Genomic DNA, 20,881 nt, shown 5'->3' with positions numbered 1-20,881 from the left:
GTTCCTGGTGTGAATTCCTTGGTTTTTCATAGCGCGTGTGCAAGAAGAGCTGAGAAAGCTAAGAGCTCTACCCGGGACACAGACTGAGCTGCTACTCCAGAATATTCTGTGTACATGGCTGTGTGGAATGGGAACATAGCAAACCACATGAGTAAAGACAGAGTGTGTTTTGAATGTGCCATAGAACTCATAATTGTGTTCCCTACACTGTTAGTTAATTTTCAAAGCAGTCTTCAAATGTTGCATATCTAAGTATAACAATGCTATATTAATTTCTGTATATGATTGTAAATTGCAAGATATGCTTCAGGTACCATGATTCATATTCATTCTCTCTCTCTCTCTCTCTCTCTCTCTCTGACCTTGTAGCTTTCTTAGAGATAAACATATACTACTTGTTACAGAATATCACATTTTACTCTTTGGATTCCTTTCTCCAGAGTAAAACAGGCCTTCAGATCTCTGCAAGAGAAAGTTTTCCATAGCTCATTTGTAAGTAAACCCAACCTAAGTTGCTACAAGGCTGTTTGTGGTCTCTACCCACTTTAGTATGAACAAGTGCTTTTGTCACAGCTGTCCATGTATTTGATTGAGGACTGAAGATGCATCAGTACAAACTATCTACATTATCTTTCAAAATTCAGTGACATCTTGAACATCTGGTGGACCTCAAAAATTTCAAGAGGATGGGGCTTCACAAGTTCACAAATGATGCAAATTAAGTCAGGGATAAGTTCAAAACAATTTTTAGGTCTTTGGTATTATAAATATCCATTATAATAGTTTTCCTACTTACCTGTTTAGGTCTTTAGTATTATAAATAATTATTCTAATAGTTTTTCTACTTACCTGTTTTTTATAGAGATACATTTCCATGTGGAGTTACTTTGAAATGCTTGATTTCATAAAGCCACTAGGTGGCGACTTTGTAAAAGTGGAAGCACATTAAAAGGAACAGCCTATGACTAAGTGCAAGATGACATTTTGAACAAGACCTAAGCAAGGGCATAGATTTAGGATAAAAAGTAAAATTGGATAAAAAAAAAGCATGGATTTGTTTTTATTTTCTGATTAATACTATTTTTCTATTGCTGTTTTCATTCAGGGGACATCGACATTTTTATAGCCAAGCACGTTTATGTATTTGTGAGATAGAAAGTGTGTGTGTGTGTGTGTGTGTGCCTTTGATGTGTTAGTAACCTATCCAAGTAACCTATGTAGATAGACCATCTAAGAAAAGTACATTCTATAAAGCTAAGTTTGTAGTACATTATCAGTAAGTTATTAAGACAGGTGGTGGGTATCAAGCTACATTTAGCAGTGGAAAGAATATGAATTTTTCTGCTGCCTCTATTCCTAACCCTGGTGTTTGCATACTGCCCCTAACAGGAGAATAATGAATGATAAGCCTTTGAAAGTGATGGGGTGGGAAAGTGATGTCAGCAAATTGATGAGAGTGGATTTGTAGCAACAAGGTATAAAGAAGGCAACGGCTTTTATAATGAGGGGAATGGACTTTATAACACGTTTTTTAATTTCATTAAGCTCTTTAAATATCAAAGGATGTTAAACATAGCACATAGTAAGGGTTTTAAAAAATCTGGGCTCTCGATTCAGATTGGATTTTAATACTGGCTCTCATTTAATCTTTGTGTGTTTCATTTTTTTTTTTAAATAGTATGGCAGTGCTAATAGCAATCCTTCAATAGAATCATTGCATTGGCTATTCGAAATACAGATACGGTGCTATGCTTAATGATATTACTAAACCTTTGCTGTTATTGTGAGATAACCACATGAAATTTGTGCAGGGAACATATTTGATCCTTTCTCTAAAACTGATTTTAAGACTAAAGAACGTGGTGATAGAAAAAGCTTTGCTTCTCCTGACTTATAAAAGCAGAGTAGTTATTAATTCTTCCTGTTCTTTCTGGCTGCCAGGAAGCTAAAGGAAAGATCTTAACTGGACAAAAGAACTTAGGTAGCACACAGTTGTGTTCCTTTATAATCCCTGTCTCTCAGTGTTCACATTTGCATTTTTAAAAGAAGGTAACCCGTGAGCTTAGACTGTTTACAGGACTGCCTTTTCAGAAGTGTGAGAGAACTCCCGGAGAAAGGTTAACTTGGAATAATCTTTAGGTCTCAGTTCCTGGCGCCAAACAATCTCTACTTCTGGCTCCTCTGCTTTTGCTCTTGCTGGCTGTTTCCTTTCCCACTGCGCGGGGGCGGTGCCCTGGCAGAGGAAGCTGGCAGTTGCTAGGATACGCCAGCAACAGAACATCTAAGCAGAAAGGAGCTGCTTCCGAGGACTGGTGAAGCCTCTTGGTCTGTGATAGCTATTTCTTGAACAGGTAAGAGGACACGTTTGGCAGCCCTTTCCTAGATGGCTGCTGGTTCTAACTGGGGGTGAGCCTGGCATGCTAGGCCTTGCAGGGGTGCCGATCTCTCTTGGATACAGGGCTCTCTGGTCAGAGGACAGTGCTCCTTAACTTTACTTAAAAACAGAAAACTTACAAAGCATCACACCGCTTTTGACCCTTCTCTAGTTACCCCCCTCCCCACTGATATGGTATCTTGAATCAACAAGATCACTCTGGGAGGTTTACACCACCCCGCCTCCTGGGTGCTAAGGAGAGGAGAGTGCCCGCATCTGGTACTGGTCTATGGACACCATTTCCAGTCTGCAGGGAATTCAGCCTTTAGACTTTCCTTACCAGGAATGCTGCTTTCCTCCAGTCATTGTCTTACCTACTAACAAAAACTTCAGTAGGCCTATAAAATAAAAGACAAGACAGAATCTCTGTCTTACCAGTATTCTACATGTAGCAGGCTTTAATGGGAAGAAATGAAGTGGCAGACTTTTTATATACAATCTTAATAGCCACTGAGTTTTATTTTAAAAGTAAAATAAAGACTGAAACATATTTGAATGGATAATATATAAAAATGAAGGAAATTCAGCATCCTTGGAGATGCATGCCCTTAGCACTGGGGAGATGAGGCAGGAGGATGGCAAGTTTAAGGCCAGTCTGGGATGCATAATGAGATGCTGTGCCAAGAGGTCCATACCTCCATCCAATAGCGTGACACTCTGTCTTTGTTATTGTTCTATTGCTTTGAGGAGACACCATGACCAAGCCAACTCCTAGAAAAGAAAGCACTTAATTGGAGGCTTGCTTACACTTAGTAAGTTAGTCCCTTCTCATCATGGTGGGTGAGCATACAGGCCTGGTACTAGAGCAATAGCTGAGAGTACTACATCCTGGTCCCCAGGGAGAAAGAGGGTGGTGGGCAGAGAGGCATGAGCTTTTGACACCTCAAAGCCCACCCCCAGTGACATACCCTCTGACAAGGTCATACCTCCAAATCCTTCTAATCCTATCAAAGCGTTCCACTCCCTGGTGACTAAGGATTCAACTATATGAGCCTATAGGGGCCATTCTTCCTCAAACCACCGCATACTTTAACAATGAAACACTGAATTGTAAACATCTTAAAACCATTTCAGACCTTCCCTCCACACAAATATCAAAGGGCTGGAATACAGTGTCAAATTTTAAGAAAAGAATTTTATTTATGGACTTTAATGGAGATCTTTGTGTCTTTTCACCTAATTATAGAAACTTCTTTCATAGTGTGTTTAAATTTGTAAATAAGACGATGTACATTTGTTGCAGCCCTATTTTCTACTTGTATAAAAATTGAAGACAGGGGGCTGGAGAGATGGCTTAGTGGTTAAGAGCACTGACTCTTCTTCCTGAGGTCCTGAGTTCAATTCCCAGCAACCACATGGGTGGCTCACAACCATCTGTAATAAGATCCGATGCCCTCCTCTGCTGTGTCTGAAAACAGCTACCGTGTACTCATATACATAAAATAAATAAAATCTTAAAAAAAAGAAGACAGTTTAAATGTTCATCAGTAGAGCAACAATAGAATATACTGTGGCTTACTTGTCTCTGTAATGAAGTTACTGTACAATTATTGAGACAAATGAGGTAGACATAGTACTTTAAAATGTTAAATACAGAATGAGTAAAACCCACAAAGCTGCATCAATGTTTAAAAACGCAGAAAAGTTTATATATTTTAGGATATAGGGTTCCAATTATAAATTCATCAAGGAACAATTTGTAAAATTATATTGCTTGACTCTAAGAAGTAAAACTAGAGTATTAACAATAGAGGTTTATTTCACTGTTTATTTTCTCCCTTTCTGTTCTACTGGCTTAATTTTTTTTCCTTTTAAGCATATTCTGTGTTCTTAAAAACTATATTAACTTAATTAACAGTACTCTTTTAACATTAATTGAAAAACTTGCAAATGAATAAAAACACCGCAAATCAAAATTAAGCAGACCCAAAGTCTATAAAACTCAGTGAACTTCTGTGCCATGAGAACAGGCATCCGGAGTAGAAGTTGTGGACCCTCTCATACAATTTGACACTTCCCAGACTGAATAGATTTTATGTACTTACTCACCACCAAACCCAAATTTGGTCATGACAAAATTAGAATTACAAAATAGTTATCTTTAAATTCCCCTTCCTGGCTTTTGTTATTAAAAACTGTACTAAAGTTTAGAAAGTTGAAAGCTAATTAAGAACATCTTTTCAAATCGTACCTGGGATGCTGTTGATACTATTTATGCTAGGAGCATCCCTGCACTTCCAGCTCGTCCTGTAATATGTGTGCTTGATCATTTACATGTAAAACTTGCTGCGGTGAGTGTTTATACACATTTCTGTGTGCAAGTGGAGTGTGTTAATAGACATATGGGGAGTGTTAGGAATAGTTATTAATTAGCAGCAGACTGAAGATGGAAACCTGCTGGATACACTCTACCCCATTTTAAATCATTCCCGTGTTTCAGACTACCAAATACAGGACAGTTTCTGATTGTGAAATTAGCGTTTAGCTTCGGGAGGTGACCACCTGTCGCATATAGTGGGGCAAACAAATATCAGCTTGTTTGTGTTGATGGAATTGGCAGTCCCAAGAGCATTCCTGTCATTATGGTGCCATGGTGCCGCCTGAAATGAGGTGATACAGTCAGAGGATCTCTTGTCAGATTGGCACCATGTTGCTTGGGCTTTCAGTCTTCAGGACTGTGAGTTAGATAAAGCTACCTTTCTTTTTAAAACATCAATCTCAGGATCTTAGGATAGTTGCCTCAGTCCCTCCTGAAGGGAGCACCCTGGTGACTTCCCACTAGGTTCCATCATTTAAAGAAGCTTGGAACCCCCAAGATACAATTCACAAACCGCATGAAACTCATGAAGAAGGAAGACCAAAGTGTGGATGCTTCTATCCTTCTTAGAAGAGGGAACTAAATGCCCATGAAAAGAGTTAAAGAGACAAACTGTGGAGCAGAGACTGATAGAAAGAACATCCAGAGACCCTGGGGATCCATCCCATATACAGTCATCAAAACCAGACACTGTTGTGGATGCCAACAAGTGCTTGCTGACGGGAGCCTGATATAGCTGTCTCCTGAGAGGCTCTGCCAGTGCCTGAGAAATACAGAAGTGGATGCTCATAGCCATCCATTGGACTGAGCACAGGGTCCCCAATGAAGGAGCTAGAGAAAGGACCCAAGAGCTGAAGGGGTTAGCAGCCCCATAGGGGGAACAACAATATGAACCAACCAGTACCCCCAGAACTCCCAGAGACTAAACCACCAACCAACGAGTACAGATGGTGGGGCTCATGGCTCCAGCTGCATATGTAGTAGAGGGTGGCCTAGTCAATCATCAATAGGAGGAGAGGCCCTTGGTCCTGTGAAGGCTCCATGCCCCATTATAGGGAAATGCCAGGGCCAGGAAGCAGGCATGGGTGGGTTGGTAGTAGGCAGAGGGGGAGGGAAACCAGGAAAGGGGACAACATTTGAAATGTAAATAAAGTAAATATCTAAAAAAAATTCTTCTAGAATCATGTAAAGCCAACCTCGCATGAGGTTACACACTCAGTCCAAACCCATACCAGTGTAGTGAGACTGCATGGATAGCTGTACATGGTACTCTCAATGCTTATTGTAAACCAAAGAAATCCTGTTATTGTTTGAAGAAGAGGCTTCTCCTCTTCCCTTCTCTTCCCTTCCCTTCCCTTCCCTTCCCTTCCCTTCCCTTCCCTTCCCTTCCCTTCCCTTCCCTTCCCTTCCCTTCCCTTCCCTTCCCTTCCCTTCCCTTCCCTCCCCTCCCCTCCCCTCCCCTCCCCTCCCCTCCCCTCCCCTCCCCTCCCCTGGATTTCTCTCCCCCAGTAAACCAAACCCCCAAAGTAATAGTGTAAGCAGTGGTCATAGCCTCTACTTTGTCACACTGAGTTAAGGGCCAAAAAGGACATCCAGGGTCCATCTGTGGCAGATTGCCTCTGTCAACAGGAAGCTTTATATCATATCTGTCTACTTCAACAATTGTATATTTTATGTGTGTGTGTGTGTGTGTGTGTGTGTGTGTGTGTGTATGCATCTTCTAGAATGGAGATAACTCATCTTCTAGTAGGGGGATAATTCTATTATTTTTTGTTTTCCCATAAGGATAGTACTCAAAATGGAAGAGCCAGAAAGAGATTTTACCCCTCACTCTACCCCTCAGACTGCTGGGTTTAATCTGCACTGGGCAGAGCTATAGAAATTCCCCCTTCTATTGATTGACTTCTTTCTGTCCTGGCTCCTCCTGCTCTCAACTAATCATTATGCACACTGGCTTTGGGATGACCTGGACCACATTGGGCTAAACACTGAGGCACTGTCATTTTGCTTCCCAAGGTCAAGTCCTCGGTTACTGTAACTTTGACTCAAATTAGCCTGCAGCATGTCCTACAGTTGAAAGGATATCTATGTGGGGTCAGAGGTCATTGAGGTCTCTGCTTCTATTTGTGAGAGCAGAGCTAATGCAGAGTGTACTTTTTATCCAGGGTACATTGTCTGGCTGGCTCTCTTGAAATATTGAATCCTTTCTATTGGCAAAAGCATAAATACCATATTATATATTCTGAAAGAAATGGTCAAGCCCTTTCTTAAAGAGATGCTTCACTGAATAAGAAAGAAATAAAAAAAAAATAATGTTTTCCACCAAATGCTCTCAGAAAATGTCATATTCCAAATCCCATTTATAAGATTCTTGGTTATTTTTAATATTCTGTAATTTTTAAAAATTAAAATCTCATCTGATGCCTGTCACCCATAAGAAAATAAACCATCCCATAATCAGCTTCCAAACGCTGACACCATTGCATACACTAGCAAGATTTTGCTGAAAGGACCCAGATGTAGCTGTCTCTTGTGAGACTATGCCGGGGCCTAGCAAACACAGAAGTGGATGCCCACAATCAGCTAATGGATGGATCACAGGGCCCCCAGTGGAGGAGCTAGAGAGAGTACCCAAGGAGCTAAAGGGAACTGCAACCCTATAGGTGGAACAGCAATATGAACTAACCAGTACCCCGGAGCTCTTGTCTTTAGCTGCATATGTATCAAAAGATGGCCTAGTTGGCCATCACTGGAAAGAGAGGCCCATTGGACTTGCAAACTTTATATGCCTCAGTACAGGGGAACACCAGGGCCAAAAAGGGGGAGTAAGTGGGTAGAGGAGTGGGGGGTGGGTATGGGGGACTTTTGGGATAGCATTGCGAAATGTAAATGAGGAAAATACCTAATAAAATTTTTTTTCTTTTTTTTTTATTACGTATTTTCTTCAATTACATTTCCAATGCTATCCCAAAAGTCCCGCCCCCCCCCACTCCCCTACCCATCCATTCCCATTTTTTGGCCCTGGCATTCCCCTGTACTGGGGCATATAATGTTTGCCTGACCAATGGGCCTCTCTTTCCAGTGATGGCCAACTAGGTCATCTTTTGATACATATGCAGCTAGAGTCAAGAGCTCTGGGGTACTGGTTAGTTCATAATGTTGTTCCTCCGATAGGGTTGCAGATCTCTTTAGCTCCTTGGATACTTTCTCTAGCTCCTCCATTGGGGGCCCTGTGATCCATCCAATAGTTGACTATGAGCATCCACTTCTGTGTTTGCTAGGCCCCGGCTTAGTCTCACAAGGGACAGCTATATCACAGTCCTTGCAACAAAGGCTTGCTAGTGTATGCAATGGTGTCTTCGCTTGGAGGCTAATTATGGGATGGATCCGTGGATATGGCAGTCTCTAGATGGACCATCCTTTTGTCTCAGCTCCAGACTTTGTCTCTGTAACTCCTTCCATGGGTGATTGTTTCCAATTCTAAGAATGAGCAAAGTGTCCACACTTTGGTCTTCGTTCTTCTTCAGTTTCATATGTTTTACATATTGTACCTTATATCTCGCTATACTAAGTTTCTGGGTTAATATCCACTTATCAGTGAGTACATTTCATTTGAGTTCTTTTGTGATTGGGTTACCTCACTCAGGATGATGCCCTCCAGGTCCAACCATTTGCCTAGGAATTTCGTGAATTCATTCTTTTTAATAGCTGAATAGTACTCCATTGTGTAAATGTACCACATTTTTTGTATCCATTCCTCTGTTGAGGGACATCTGGGTTCTTTCCAGCTTCTGGCTATTATAAATAAGGCTGCTATGAACATAGTGGAGCATGTGTCCTTCTTACCGGTTGGGACATCTTCTGGATATATGCCCAGGAGAGGTATTGCGGGATCCTCCCGTAGTACTATGTCCAATTTTCGGAGGAACCGCCAGACTGATTTCCAGAGTGGTTGTACAAGCTTGCAATCCCACCAACAATGGAGGAGTGTTCCTCTTTCTCCACATCCAGCATCTGCTGTCACCTGAATTTTTGATCTTAGCCATTCTGACTGGTGTGAGATGGAATCTCAGGGTTGTTTTGATTTGCATTTCTCTGATGATTAAGGATGTTGAACATTTTTTCAGGTGTTTCTCAGCCTTTTGGTATTCCTCTGGTGAGAATTCTTTGTTCAGCTCTGAGCCCCATCTTTTAAGGGGGCTATTTGATTTTCTGGAGTCCACCCTCTTGAGTTCTTTATATATATTGGCTATTAGTCCCCTATCTGATTTAAGATAGGTAAAGATCCTTTCCCAATCTGTTGGTGGTCTTTTTGTCTTATTGACCATGTCTTTTGCCTTGCAGAAGCTTTGCAGTTTCATGAGGTCCCATTTGTCAATCCTCGATCTTAAAGCACAAGCCATTGCTGTTCTATTCGGGAATTTTTTCCCTGTGCCCATATCTTCAAGACTTTCCCCCACTTTCTCCTCTATAAGTTTCAGTGTCTCGGGTTTTATGTGGAGTTCCTTGATCCACTTAGATTTGACCTTAGTACAAGGAGAGAGGAATGGGTCGATTCACATTCATCTACATGATAACAACCAGTTGTGCCAGCACCATTTGTTGAAAATGCTGTCTTTTTTCCACTGGATGGTTTTAGCTCCCTTGTTGAAGATCAAGTGACCATAGGTGTGTGGGTTCATTTCTGGGTCTTCAATTCTATTCCATTGGTCTACTTGTCTGTCACTATACCAGTACCATGCAGTTTTTATCACAATTGCTCTGTAGTAAAGCTTTAGGTCAGGCATGGTGTTTCCACCAGAGGTACTTTTATCCTTGAGAAGAGCTTTTGCTATCCTAGGTTTTTTGTTATTCCAGATGAATTTGCAGATTGCTCTTTCTAATTCGTTGAAGAATTGAGTTGGAATTTTGATGGGGTTTGCATTGAATCTGTAGATTGCTTTTGGCAAGATAGCCATTTTTACAATGTTGATCCTGCCAATCCATGAGCATGGGAGATCTTTCCATCTTCTGAGATCTTCTTTAATTTCTTTCTTCAGGGACTTGAAGTTTTTATCATACAGATCTTTCACTTCCTTAGTTAGAGTCACGCCAAGATATTTTATATTATTTGTGACTATTGAGAAGGGTGTTGTTTCCCTAATTTCTTTCTCAGCCTGTTTATTCTTTGTGTAGAGAAAGGCCATTGACTTGTTTGAGTTAATTTTATATCCAGCTACTTCACCGAAGCTGTTTATCAGGTTTAGGAGTTCTCTGGTGGAATTTTTAGGGTCACTTATATATACTATCATATCATCTGCAAAAAGTGATATTTTGACTTCATCTTTTCCAATTTGTATCCCCTTGATCTCCTTTTGTTGTCGAATTGCTCTGGCTAGGACTTCAAGTACTATGTTGAAGAGGTAGGGAGAAAGTGGGCAGCCTTGTCTAGTCCCTGATTTTAGTGGGATTGCTTCCAACTTCTCACCATTTACTTTGATGTTGGCTACTGTTTTGCTGTAGATTGCTTTTATCATGTTTAGGTATGGGCCTTGAATTCCTGATCTTTCCAAGACTTTTGTCATGAATGGGTGGGTGGGTAGAGGAGTGGGGGGTGGGTATGGGGGACTTTTGGGATAGCATTGGGAGATGTAAATGAGGAAAATACCTAATAAAAATTAAAAAAAAAGAAAATAAACCTAAAAAAAAAGTATCAATTCACAAACCACATGAAACTCAAGAAGAAGGAAGACCATAGTGTGGATACTTCTATCCATCTTAGAAGTGGGGAACAAAATACCCAAGGAAGACAGAGTCAAATTGTAGAGTAGAGACTGGGAAATGACCATCTAGAGACTGCCCCATCTGGGGATCCATCCCATTTACAATCACCAAGCCCAGACACTGTTGTGGATGCCAACAAGAGCTTGCTGACAGGACCCTGATATAGCTGTCTCCTGAGAGGCTCTGCCAGTGCCTGAAAAATACAGAAGTGGATGCTCACAGCCATCCATTGGACTGAGCAAGGGGACCTCGATGAAGGAGCTAGAGAAAGGACCTAAGGAGCTGAAGGGGTTTGCAGCCCCATAGGAGAAAGAACAATAAGAACCAGCCAGTATCCCCAGAGCTCCCTGGGACTAAACCAACCAAAGAGCATGGTGGATATTTTCTTTATTTACATTTCAAATGCTACTCAGGGTCGGACTCATGGTTCCAGCTGCATATGCAGCAGAGGATGGCCTAGTTCATCATCAATGGGAGGAGAGGCCCTTTGTCCTATGAAGGCTGTATGCCTCAGTGTGGTGGAATGCCAGGAAGTGGGAATGGGTGGGTTGGGGTGCAGTGGGGAGGGAATAGGGGGAGGGTGTTTTTCAGAAGGGGAACAAGGAAAGGGGATAGCATTTGAAATGTAAATAAAGTATCCAATAAACAAAAATATGTATCAGTATTTTCGGTTTCTGAGAGCTTTGTACATGTTTATGGGTACCACATGTGTGGCTGGTGTTCTTGGATGGCAGAAGAGAGCATCAGCTGCCCTAGAACTGGAGCTTCAGGCCATTCTGAGCCACACCTGTGGTGCTGGAAACCAAACCTAGGTCCTCTGCATGGCCAGCAAGAGCTCTTAACCACAGAGCTACCCCAGAGAAGAAACACTTAAATATGTCGTAACTCTGTTTGTCTTAATTTAGGAAAATGTCTGATCCCGAGGAAGAACGTGTCGCTGACTCCACCGCCCACTATGAAGAGGCTGGCAAAGTCATCAGTATTCCTCGTCCTTCAGACGAAGCAGAAGGGTCAGATGTGATGCCAGAGCAAGACGATGAAGTGCAGGAACTCACCACCGAGAGCGAGGAGAACGTGGAGAGGCATAGTGAATTTAGTCTTTCAACCCCCAAATCCGACGACTCCAAACCCAGGGAAGAGGTCACGTCCCTTGGAAGTGCCTCAGGATCTCAGGATCAAGATTACAGACTTTTGGATTACCAGAAAGGAGAAGATGATGAGCTGTTATTTCTGCATAAGATAAAAGCTATAAAGGAGACTTTGCAGACGTCAGTGAGAGAGTCTATAGCAACAGGTATCAGCTGTAGGAGACCACATAGCTTATTTCTGTGTTTCAAATGGTAGTTTTTTGTTTCATTTAAACTTCAATGGAAAGGTTTAAAAAAATTCTATTAAAAAATCTCTCTCTCTCTCTCTCTCTCTCTCTCTCTCTTGTCTCTCTGTGTGTGTGTGTGTGTGTGTGTGTGTGTCTGTGTGTGTATATGTGTGTGTATTTCAAACAGTGAGTAGGAGCAGATTCTGAGTATAACTGGTTTTTTGGCTTGTGAATTTGGAGGTAATTACTGTACTTAGCTATCAAGATTTAGTGTGGGACTGGAGCCCAGATTCCCCTTTGCATTTGCTATTCCCTTATATAACATGATGCCTTTACACGGTTGGTTTTTTTGTTTGTTTGTTTGTTTGTTTTGCTTTGTTGTTGTTTGTTTGTTTGTCTTGCTTTTGTCTGACTGGTACAAACTGTATTATATACAGCTTAGGAAAACACATTTTGGTTTTCATTGAAGGTCAGTTTTGATGACATCCACAGAACCATGTAAATCTTATGTAGGCGTTGTCATTACCTGATAACAGTGTTGGGGATCGGGGCAGTTGCTGGCGGCTCCTTTTCTTCTTTGCTAGTAAATACCTATGACAGGAACAGTGTCAGCGGGGAAGGGACACTGAGAGCTCCACAGGGTCATCCTGAACTCAGGACAGGTCCCCTCAACCTCTTAATGACCTCACTCAACTTAAGCCAAGCTACGATTTGTAACTTCAACCCAGAAAGCAGTTTCAGAACGAGCCCAGATGGTGCAGAGATGGAGACTTTATTAAAGATATTTTACTACAGGCTTTAAGCATGAAGATTAGGAAAAAGAGACCCTCAGGGTGAAACCAAGCTACACCTGAGAGTGTGGGCCCCGGGAATAAAGTCCTAATTAATTGTCTCACCATTTGCCTGTATATACCATTTGTGGTTTTCAAGTAACACCTCAAAAGTTTGCTAAGGAACATCTATTTCCTCTTCTCTCTTTTCATCAGTGAGATTATAGGATGGCTTTAGAGATGCACTGGACGGAATGATATAGTCTGATAAAGTAGAATCAGGAATCAGTAGGATTACATAATGGGACTCAGTATATGTCCATTCTTAGTATATGGGCTTTTCTGGTGAGATTCCTAGGGGACTGAAGGCAAAGAGCCAAGCTGGAAGAAAGGCTGTAAGCAGTTGAAATTGTGCCAGAATCCTTGCTTCTCCCCAGAGAGTGGTGGCAATCTGATGGGTGAGGGGCTCCTTTTCCCCTCTAACGTCCCTATGGTTTTCCCTGTCTTTCTATTCCACCTCAACAACAGCAGTTTATTTTTATGAAATATAACTCTGGAATATAGAGAAGTCAGCTCAGATAATCCCTGCATGCCGTGTCTGCATAAGGAGCAGGGTGAGAAGATGAAGTGAGCCAGACGAGCTCAGTAGCTATCAATTTAGTTACTCCATTGTGCGTTTTTGGTGCCATTTTGGATATTTCAGTAATTCTTGATTTATAGCGAACACATAGTGAGTGAAATAACAACAACAACAACAATAATATTCTGTGTACTGCTACCCACTTCTCTAGTTGCTGGCCCTTACTGTATTTGATGATGATTTTTTTTCTCTTTTTTGTTTACAGTAAAAATTGTACTTATTCCTGCAGGCCAGGAAATTATAATGCCTTTTAGAGTTGATGCTCCATTTAGATTCCTCAAGGAGCACTTTGCACACTTATTACATATCCCACATTATGTACTGCAAATAACACATGAAGGTAAGTTTGAAGGCTAATGATTTTATCAAGATTGGTCTGGCTTTAACTTGTAACTCACCAAAGATCTTTGACTGTAAAACTATCTTAATATTTACTGTTTCTGAGTTATATTGTGGCAGCACGTTAAAGTTCATTTAACACACTTTCATGAAAATATGTTTTATTCTGTATCCTTTGGGTATAACTGAGCATTCTCAGAATCATGTCCTCAAGTCATCTGCAGGCTAGCAAGGAAGGAGTGCCTGGAGTGTCAATGTACAGTGGAGGCACTTTCACGGCAGCAGCCTCCTAAACGTGAAGTTTACAGAGGAAGGAATCTGGGCGGCTATAGACTGTTTCAGTCAATAAAGGCGGTAACTATTGGAGTAAGTCCCAAAGGGGTGGGGGAACTTGGAACCTTAGGAAAGTGGCAAGAAATTTTGCATGGGTGGAGGGAAAATGAGATTGAACAAAAATGGGCGATGAAGAAGAACCCATAAAGTGTAAATAAAGATGGTTTCTGAGTTTTCTATGCAGTAAGGCAATTGTCCCACTTGCTTACATTTTGCAGATGTTGCTGAGAGTATCTGCTTAAGTCACTCAGCCTTAGATTGTAATTAGACAACGTGTTTGTAACTGTGGTAGTCTGTCAGGTTAGCATAGCTGATAAGTTTATGTAGGACACACATGAACCAATCCTAATGTTTATATTAAAATAGTTTTTGTGTATTGACTTATAAAGGTGTTATACATAGTTTCCAAAGAACAAGTTTAGTTCTAAATTAATTTTTAAGAGCCTGGGGGTGGAATGATGGCACAGCAGGTCAAGATACTTTAAGCCTTGTCACTTGAGTTCTATCCCTGGGACCACATGGTGGAAGGAGAGAACCGACTCCTTCAAGCCGTCCACTGACTATCGCTCCTGTGCCATGACATGCACATACGTGTACACACACACCCACCCCCTACCCCCCACACACACTGCATAAACAAGTGAATAAAATGCACTCAAAAGCTTTAAACCCTACAAGACCGAATGACCTGCAAACGTTAACATGTATTGAAACAGCCAGGTGGGTGGAGCAACCCAGGCTGAGCTGTCCAGTGACTACCAACAAAAGTGGTGACTAACGGTGATCCCAAAGGCTGGTGTGTTGAGTCCTTAAGCATGTTAGTACTTCTCTAAAAGACTCTGATGATTTCATCATTAATTTACTCAACAACCTTTTTGAGGGAGATACTGTTGCTAACTCACTGGAAAGTAAACTTAGGGAACCTCTATACCGTCAGTGTGCTAGTAAGTGGCAGAGGTTGAACTGTATGACATCAAAGAGAAAGTTTAAATATAGGACATTTATTCAAACATGAAGTTTAAAGTTGGAGGCCATAAAGAATGCAGAGCTCCAGGAGAGGCTAGAGACCCTGAAGGGGCTTGATTCTTAGCGTTTTATGAGCAGCCATTCTTCTTTATAGTTACCATTGTAGTGACCACTGGATACCAAGTGTGTGTTGGCACCAAGCAGAGAAATGTGAGATTCTATGCCAACCCAACATCCTTCAAAACAGGTGCTTGCTTTATTCCAGCACGAGGGCTGTAGCTCAAGCTCCAAAGTCTGTGCCCACTCTGGAGAAGAACACAGTTCTGAGGCAAGCTCATGAAATGTGTGTCTAGGTGTGTCATCCTGTCTGGATCACACAGACCTAGAGCTTTAGATGTGATCCCTTGCCAGAGTAGCCATGTTGCTGGATTAAAATTTCTTTACACTTTATTCTTTTTTATTAATTTCCAACCATATGCATATTTATGATAGCATGATGCTTCAATAGGTTGTAATACACGAATTGGTTAAAGCAAGGTAATTGAAATTTCAATCTATTTATTTTCCAATTATCTATAAAATGTATTAAGTTGTTTTTAGCTATAGTTTCTGCCTTGTGGACTTGTCTGTACGAACATTATAGTATGAGGTAGAAATCATTAATATTACATTTAGTAATTTACTGACATGTGTTCCTACAGTCAGCTTTGTTATTTTCCATTTCCTTAAAATAGGAATATCTGGTTGATCACTGCATATAATGGTAACTATAGCTAACAGCATGCATTATATGCTTGAAAATTACTAATACAGTAAAATTGAAGTGTTCTCACCAAAGAAGGTAAGTACGTGAATAATGGATTTGTTAGCTTTCTTTAACCATTTCACAGCACGGGCATATGTTGATTGAAACATCCTTTGTTACAAATTTAAACATATATAACATTTTCAATTTAAAATAAAGAATAAACAGAAATTTCTATCTCTGTGACATAAAACACCCTAACGTTTTCATTTTTCTTAGGCATCATTGTTGGGAATAATGAATCTCTAATACAATATGGAATCAAACCACAAGAAATTGTTCAAGTGGAGGTGTTTTCCACACTTCCTGACCAATATCCAGTCAGAAGAATAGAGGGCTTGAGTGAGGGCTCCCAGATCATAACGGTCACCATTCAGACCAGTGAGTCCTTAACAACTGTTAGACCAAGTGTTTTAGTGTGCCCTTGTCGAACTCTCCTTCAGCCTTGCCTTTCATTCCTTAGGCATCGATCGCTATGAGGAGGTAGCAGTTGAGATAATAAAATCTGACTTCCACAAGCCATTTCTTGGAGGATTTAGACATAAAATAACAGGACTAGAATATCACAACGCTGGAACACAAACTGTACCTAGAAAGATTCCTGAAAAAGACAATCTGTTCTGTAGGGACACCCAGGTAATATTTTTATCTTTCTGTTTTTGTGTGTGGCAATGGTATCCTGGTTGGTCCCCTCGAATTTCTCTTTAACTGTGCCCCAATCTGCACAGGTTTGGGACTGACCTCACTGAGGTGACAGGTAATGAAGAGATGATGGATAAGCTGGGATCTGTTGAGTCATGTGCTCTGATAGAGACGTACCAGTGGCCCAGAGACTCGGCACACTTATTATACACCACTGGGTATGGAATCTACTGTGGAAGGTGGCTCAGCTCTTAGCGGGTGTCTAGGGGAACAGGTTCAAATTGCAGCCATCAGAGAGGAGGAAGCTGGAAATGATATTCTCTTCACATACTGTCAGCTTCCTCACTGTGATCTATGGAAGGAAGGCTTTGCTATTGCTCTGAGGCTGATCTGGGAAAGCATGACCATTCCCAGGATCGGAGGCACTGGGGTCCTTACCACGGCCATGCTCATGGCAACGACAGACATTCACTCAGGTTGCCGTCCATCCACTCTCCACATAAATAATGACAACTAAAATAGTTACTCTCCACTTGTCTATGCTTCTAAGATTTTCTTTACTATAGAAGTCATGTAGTAGGTGCTTACTCTTCATGTTTTCATTTTAGACAGTTTTTCAGAAAAAAAAGCTACAACAAACTACAAATACCACCTCCACTCAGATGACTAAAATTGGTGTGTATGTATCAAACATGACCGATAAACTGCTCAAGCCAGGAAATTACTTTTCAGCAGCAGAGTACCACGCTCGACGGTTGCATGCGGTAAGAGAGTGTTCATTGGGGTTGCACACTGAGAATTAGAAGCGTATGCCAACTGTTCTCTGTGTATTTCCCTAAGCATAAGTGTGAGTTGCATTCTATTGTTACTAAAGGCAACCATGCTGAACATCCCTCTACAGAGATAACCAAAATTAAAAACTTTACTAATTCTTTCTGTTCCCTAAGGAATCTCCTCAGACTCTTTTGTGTAGCCTCTAACCATTATGAGACTTATTAAACACTTCTGTCCCTTACCTTTATGCCATTCTAGTCGCATGAGGACAAGGCAGTTTGCATTCTCTGATAAATATATAATCTCTTCTTTTTTTATTGTTTGGATGATTTATCTTTTTTTTTCACCATTTCCAACCTAATTGATCTTTTACAGATAAATTACAATAGTATATCGATCATCTACCATCACTTGGGTGTGAGTAAAAATGACCTGAAAGTAGATACACACACACACACACACACACACACACACACACACACACACACACACACACACACACACATTCTGATGCCAGGCTCTTTTCTATCCTAACCAGACCTAGATATTCAGAAGTGAACATGGAATTCAAAAAACCTCGAGCCTGTTAACTCTTTTCTCCTATGGGAACTCTACCAGAGTCAATTTTGGGCTAGCTTACTAACCCGGCTATATCTCTTGGCGTTGTCAAAGCTGTTTAGAAATGTGCCAGCATCACCTGCAGCACAGACAAAGGTCCAGCTTCCTCCGGAGCTAAGTGAGAAGGGTTGTGAGATGTGTCCACTCTCTGAAGATTAGCACAGCACCTCGGTTATGCATCAGGACTGTGTTTCCTTGTTAAAGAGTGTTAGATCTTCCAGGCAGGCCTCAGATGCTGCATTCTCACTGATCTCAGGTCAAACAGTGAAGTTCTTGACAGTTTATGATTTTAGAGAGAGAACAAAGCTTCTCAGTGAGGAAGGGAACAGTAGTCATTCAAAGAAGGGGGTTGCAACGTGACATCTTGAAGGTGCAGAGAGTCCTCAGGAGAAAGAAGAAAGAATCTTGCTTTTTTAGTCTGCAGCTGGCTTCATTAGTGCCATTAGATTGCCAGCCCTTGTTTTTTTTTTCTTTTTAGTTTTTATTTTATTTTTGAGATTACAATATAATTACATTTCTCTCTTCCCTTTCCACCCTCCAAACCTTCCCATATACCTCTTCCTACTCTCCTTCAAATTCATGGCCTCTTTTTTCACTAATTGTTATATATGTACACACACACACACACACACACACACACACACACACCTCTATGTGTGTGTGTCTCTCAGTCTGTATAATACTGCTTGTTATGTGTATTTTACTTTTAGAGCTGACCATTTATCACTGGACAACCAACTTGTAGGCTTTATTTTTCCCCTGGGGAAGACCACTTCCCTTGCTCCCAGCTTTCCTCAATTGACTAGAGTTCTTGACGTTGAGGCCTTTTGGACTTTCCCCCACCTATCTAAATTGACTACATGACTGCTCCATGACATGATTAAGGGCAAGGTGTTTATCATAGATATTAGGGAGAAAACAATATAGGCGTCAGCAAGAGTGCAGAGAGGAGGGAGAGAAGGGAGTAGACTGAACATGATCAGTAGACTGGAGATTTACATCGACTGTCCCTCTAGAGTCTGATCTCTTACACACATACACATAGTCTTATAGTACTGTATGGCTAGATTTCAAAGCCAAAAATGTGGCTCATTATTCATAGTTTTATATTATTGTACATATAATAATGTCTCAGAAAGAAATAAAGGCAGACTGCCAGTATTGTTTCGTTATAGAATTTGAGCTGACACGATCCTTTCTACCTTTCTTTTTTTTTTTTTTTTTTATAAAAAATAATTTTTTTTCCATTTTTTATTAGGTATTTAGCTCATTTACATTTCCAATGCTATACCAAAAGTCCCCCTTACCCACCCACCCCCACTCCCCTACCCACCCACTCCCCCCCTTTGGCCCTGGCGTTCCCCTGTACCGGGGCACACAAAGTCTGCGTGTCCAATGGGCCTCTCTTTCCAGTGATGGCCGACTAGGCCATCTTTTGATACATATGCAGCTAGAGTCAAGAGCTCAGGGGTACTGGTTAGTTCATAATGTTGTTCCACCTATAGGGTTGAAGATCCCTTTAGCTCCTTGGGTACTTTCTCTAGCTCCTCCATTGGGAGCCCTGTGATCCATCCATTAGCTGACTGTGAGCATCCACTTCTGTGTTTGCTAGGCCCCGGCATAGTCTCACAAGAGACAGCTACATCTGGGTCCTTTCAGTAAAATCTTGCTAGTGTATGCAATGGTGTCAGCATTTGGAAGCTGATTATGGGGTGGATCCCTGGATATGGCAGTCTCTACATGGTCCATCCTTTCATCTCAGCTCCATACTTTGTTTCTGTAACTCCTTCCATGGGTGTTTTGTTCCCACTTCTAAGGAGGGGCATAGTGTCCACACTTCAGTCTTCATTTTTCTTGAGTTTCATGTGTTTAGGAAATTGTATCTTATATCGTGGGTATCCTAGGTTTTGGGCTAGTATCCACTTATCAGTGAGTACATATTGTGTGAGTTCCTTTGTGATTGTGTTACCTCACTCAGGATGATGCTCTCCAGGTCCATCCATTTGGCTAGGAATTTCATAAATTCATTCTTTTTAATAGCTGAGTAGTACTCCATTGTGTAGATGTACCACATTTTCTGTATCCATTCCTCTGTTGAGGGGCATCTGGGTTCTTTCCAGTTTCTGGCTATTATAAATAAGGCTGCTATGAACATAGTGGAGCATGTGTCCTTCTTACCAGTTGGGGCATCTTCTGGATATATGCCCAGGAGAGGTATTGCTGGATCCTCCGGTAGTACTATGTCCAATTTTCTGAGGAACCGCCAGACTGATTTCCAGAGTGGTTGTACAAGCCTGCAATCCCACCAACAATGGAGGAGTGTTCCTCTTTCTCCACATCCTCGCCAGCATCTGCTGTCACCTGAATTTTTGATCTTAGCCATTCTCACTGGTGTGAGGTGGAATCTCAGGGTTGTTTTGATTTGCATTTCCCTGATGATTAAGGATGTTGAACATTTTTTCAGGTGCTTCTCTGCCATTCGGTATTCCTCAGGTGAGAATTCTTTGTTCAGTTCTGAGCCCCATTTTTTAAGGGGGTTATTTGATTTTCTGAGGTCCACCTTCTTGAGTTCTTTATATATGTTGGATATTAGTCCCCTATCTGATTTAGGATAGGTAAAGATCCTTTCCCAGTCTGTTGGTGGTCTTTTTGTCTTATAGACAGTGTCTTTTGCCTTGCAGAAACTTTGGAGTTTCATTAGGTCCCATTTGTCAATTCTCGATCTTACAGCACAAGCCATTGCTGTTCTGTTCAGGAATTTTTCCCCTGTGCCCATATCTTCAAGGCTTTTCCCCACTTTCTCCTCTATAAGTTTCAGTGTCTCTGGTTTTATGTGAAGTTCCTTGATCCACTTAGATTTGACCTTAGTACAAGGAGATAAGTATGGATCGATTCGCATTCTTCTACATGATAACAACCAGTTGTGCCAGCACCAATTGTTGAAAATGCTGTCTTTCTTCCACTGGATGGTTTTGGCTCCCTTGTCGAAGATCAAGTGACCATAGGTGTGTGGGTTCATTTCTGGGTCTTCAATTCTATTCCATTGGTCCACTTGTCTGTCTCTATACCAGTACCATGCAGTTTTTATCACAATTGCTCTGTAGTAAAGCTTTAGGTCAGGCATGGTGATTCCACCAGAGGTTCTTTTATCCTTGAGAAGAGTTT

General features: G+C 41.3%; 1 protein-coding gene across 2 annotated transcripts in view; it reads left to right on the top strand.

The window, feature by feature from the left end:
- Window positions 1–2,263: 2,263 nt before the first annotated feature.
- Iqub (IQ motif and ubiquitin domain containing) overlaps window positions 2,264–20,881 on the top strand; it is a 70,203-nt gene continuing 51,585 nt past the window's right edge. The window contains exons 1-6 of one of the 2 annotated variants that reach the window (NM_172535.3): window positions 2,264–2,351; window positions 11,420–11,808; window positions 13,445–13,579; window positions 15,902–16,063; window positions 16,146–16,318; window positions 16,933–17,088. In NM_172535.3, coding sequence (NP_766123.2) covers window positions 11,424–11,808; window positions 13,445–13,579; window positions 15,902–16,063; window positions 16,146–16,318; window positions 16,933–17,088 — 1,011 coding nt within the window. In that variant the 5' untranslated portion in view covers window positions 2,264–2,351; window positions 11,420–11,423. The other variant, XM_017321506.2, reaches the window with a different exon arrangement.

This window comes from Mus musculus, chromosome 6 (assembly GCF_000001635.26).
Source record: "Mus musculus strain C57BL/6J chromosome 6, GRCm38.p6 C57BL/6J".
In the NCBI taxonomy this organism is placed as follows: domain Eukaryota; kingdom Metazoa; phylum Chordata; class Mammalia; order Rodentia; family Muridae; genus Mus; species Mus musculus.
This window is presented reverse-complemented; position numbering and strand designations above follow the sequence as displayed.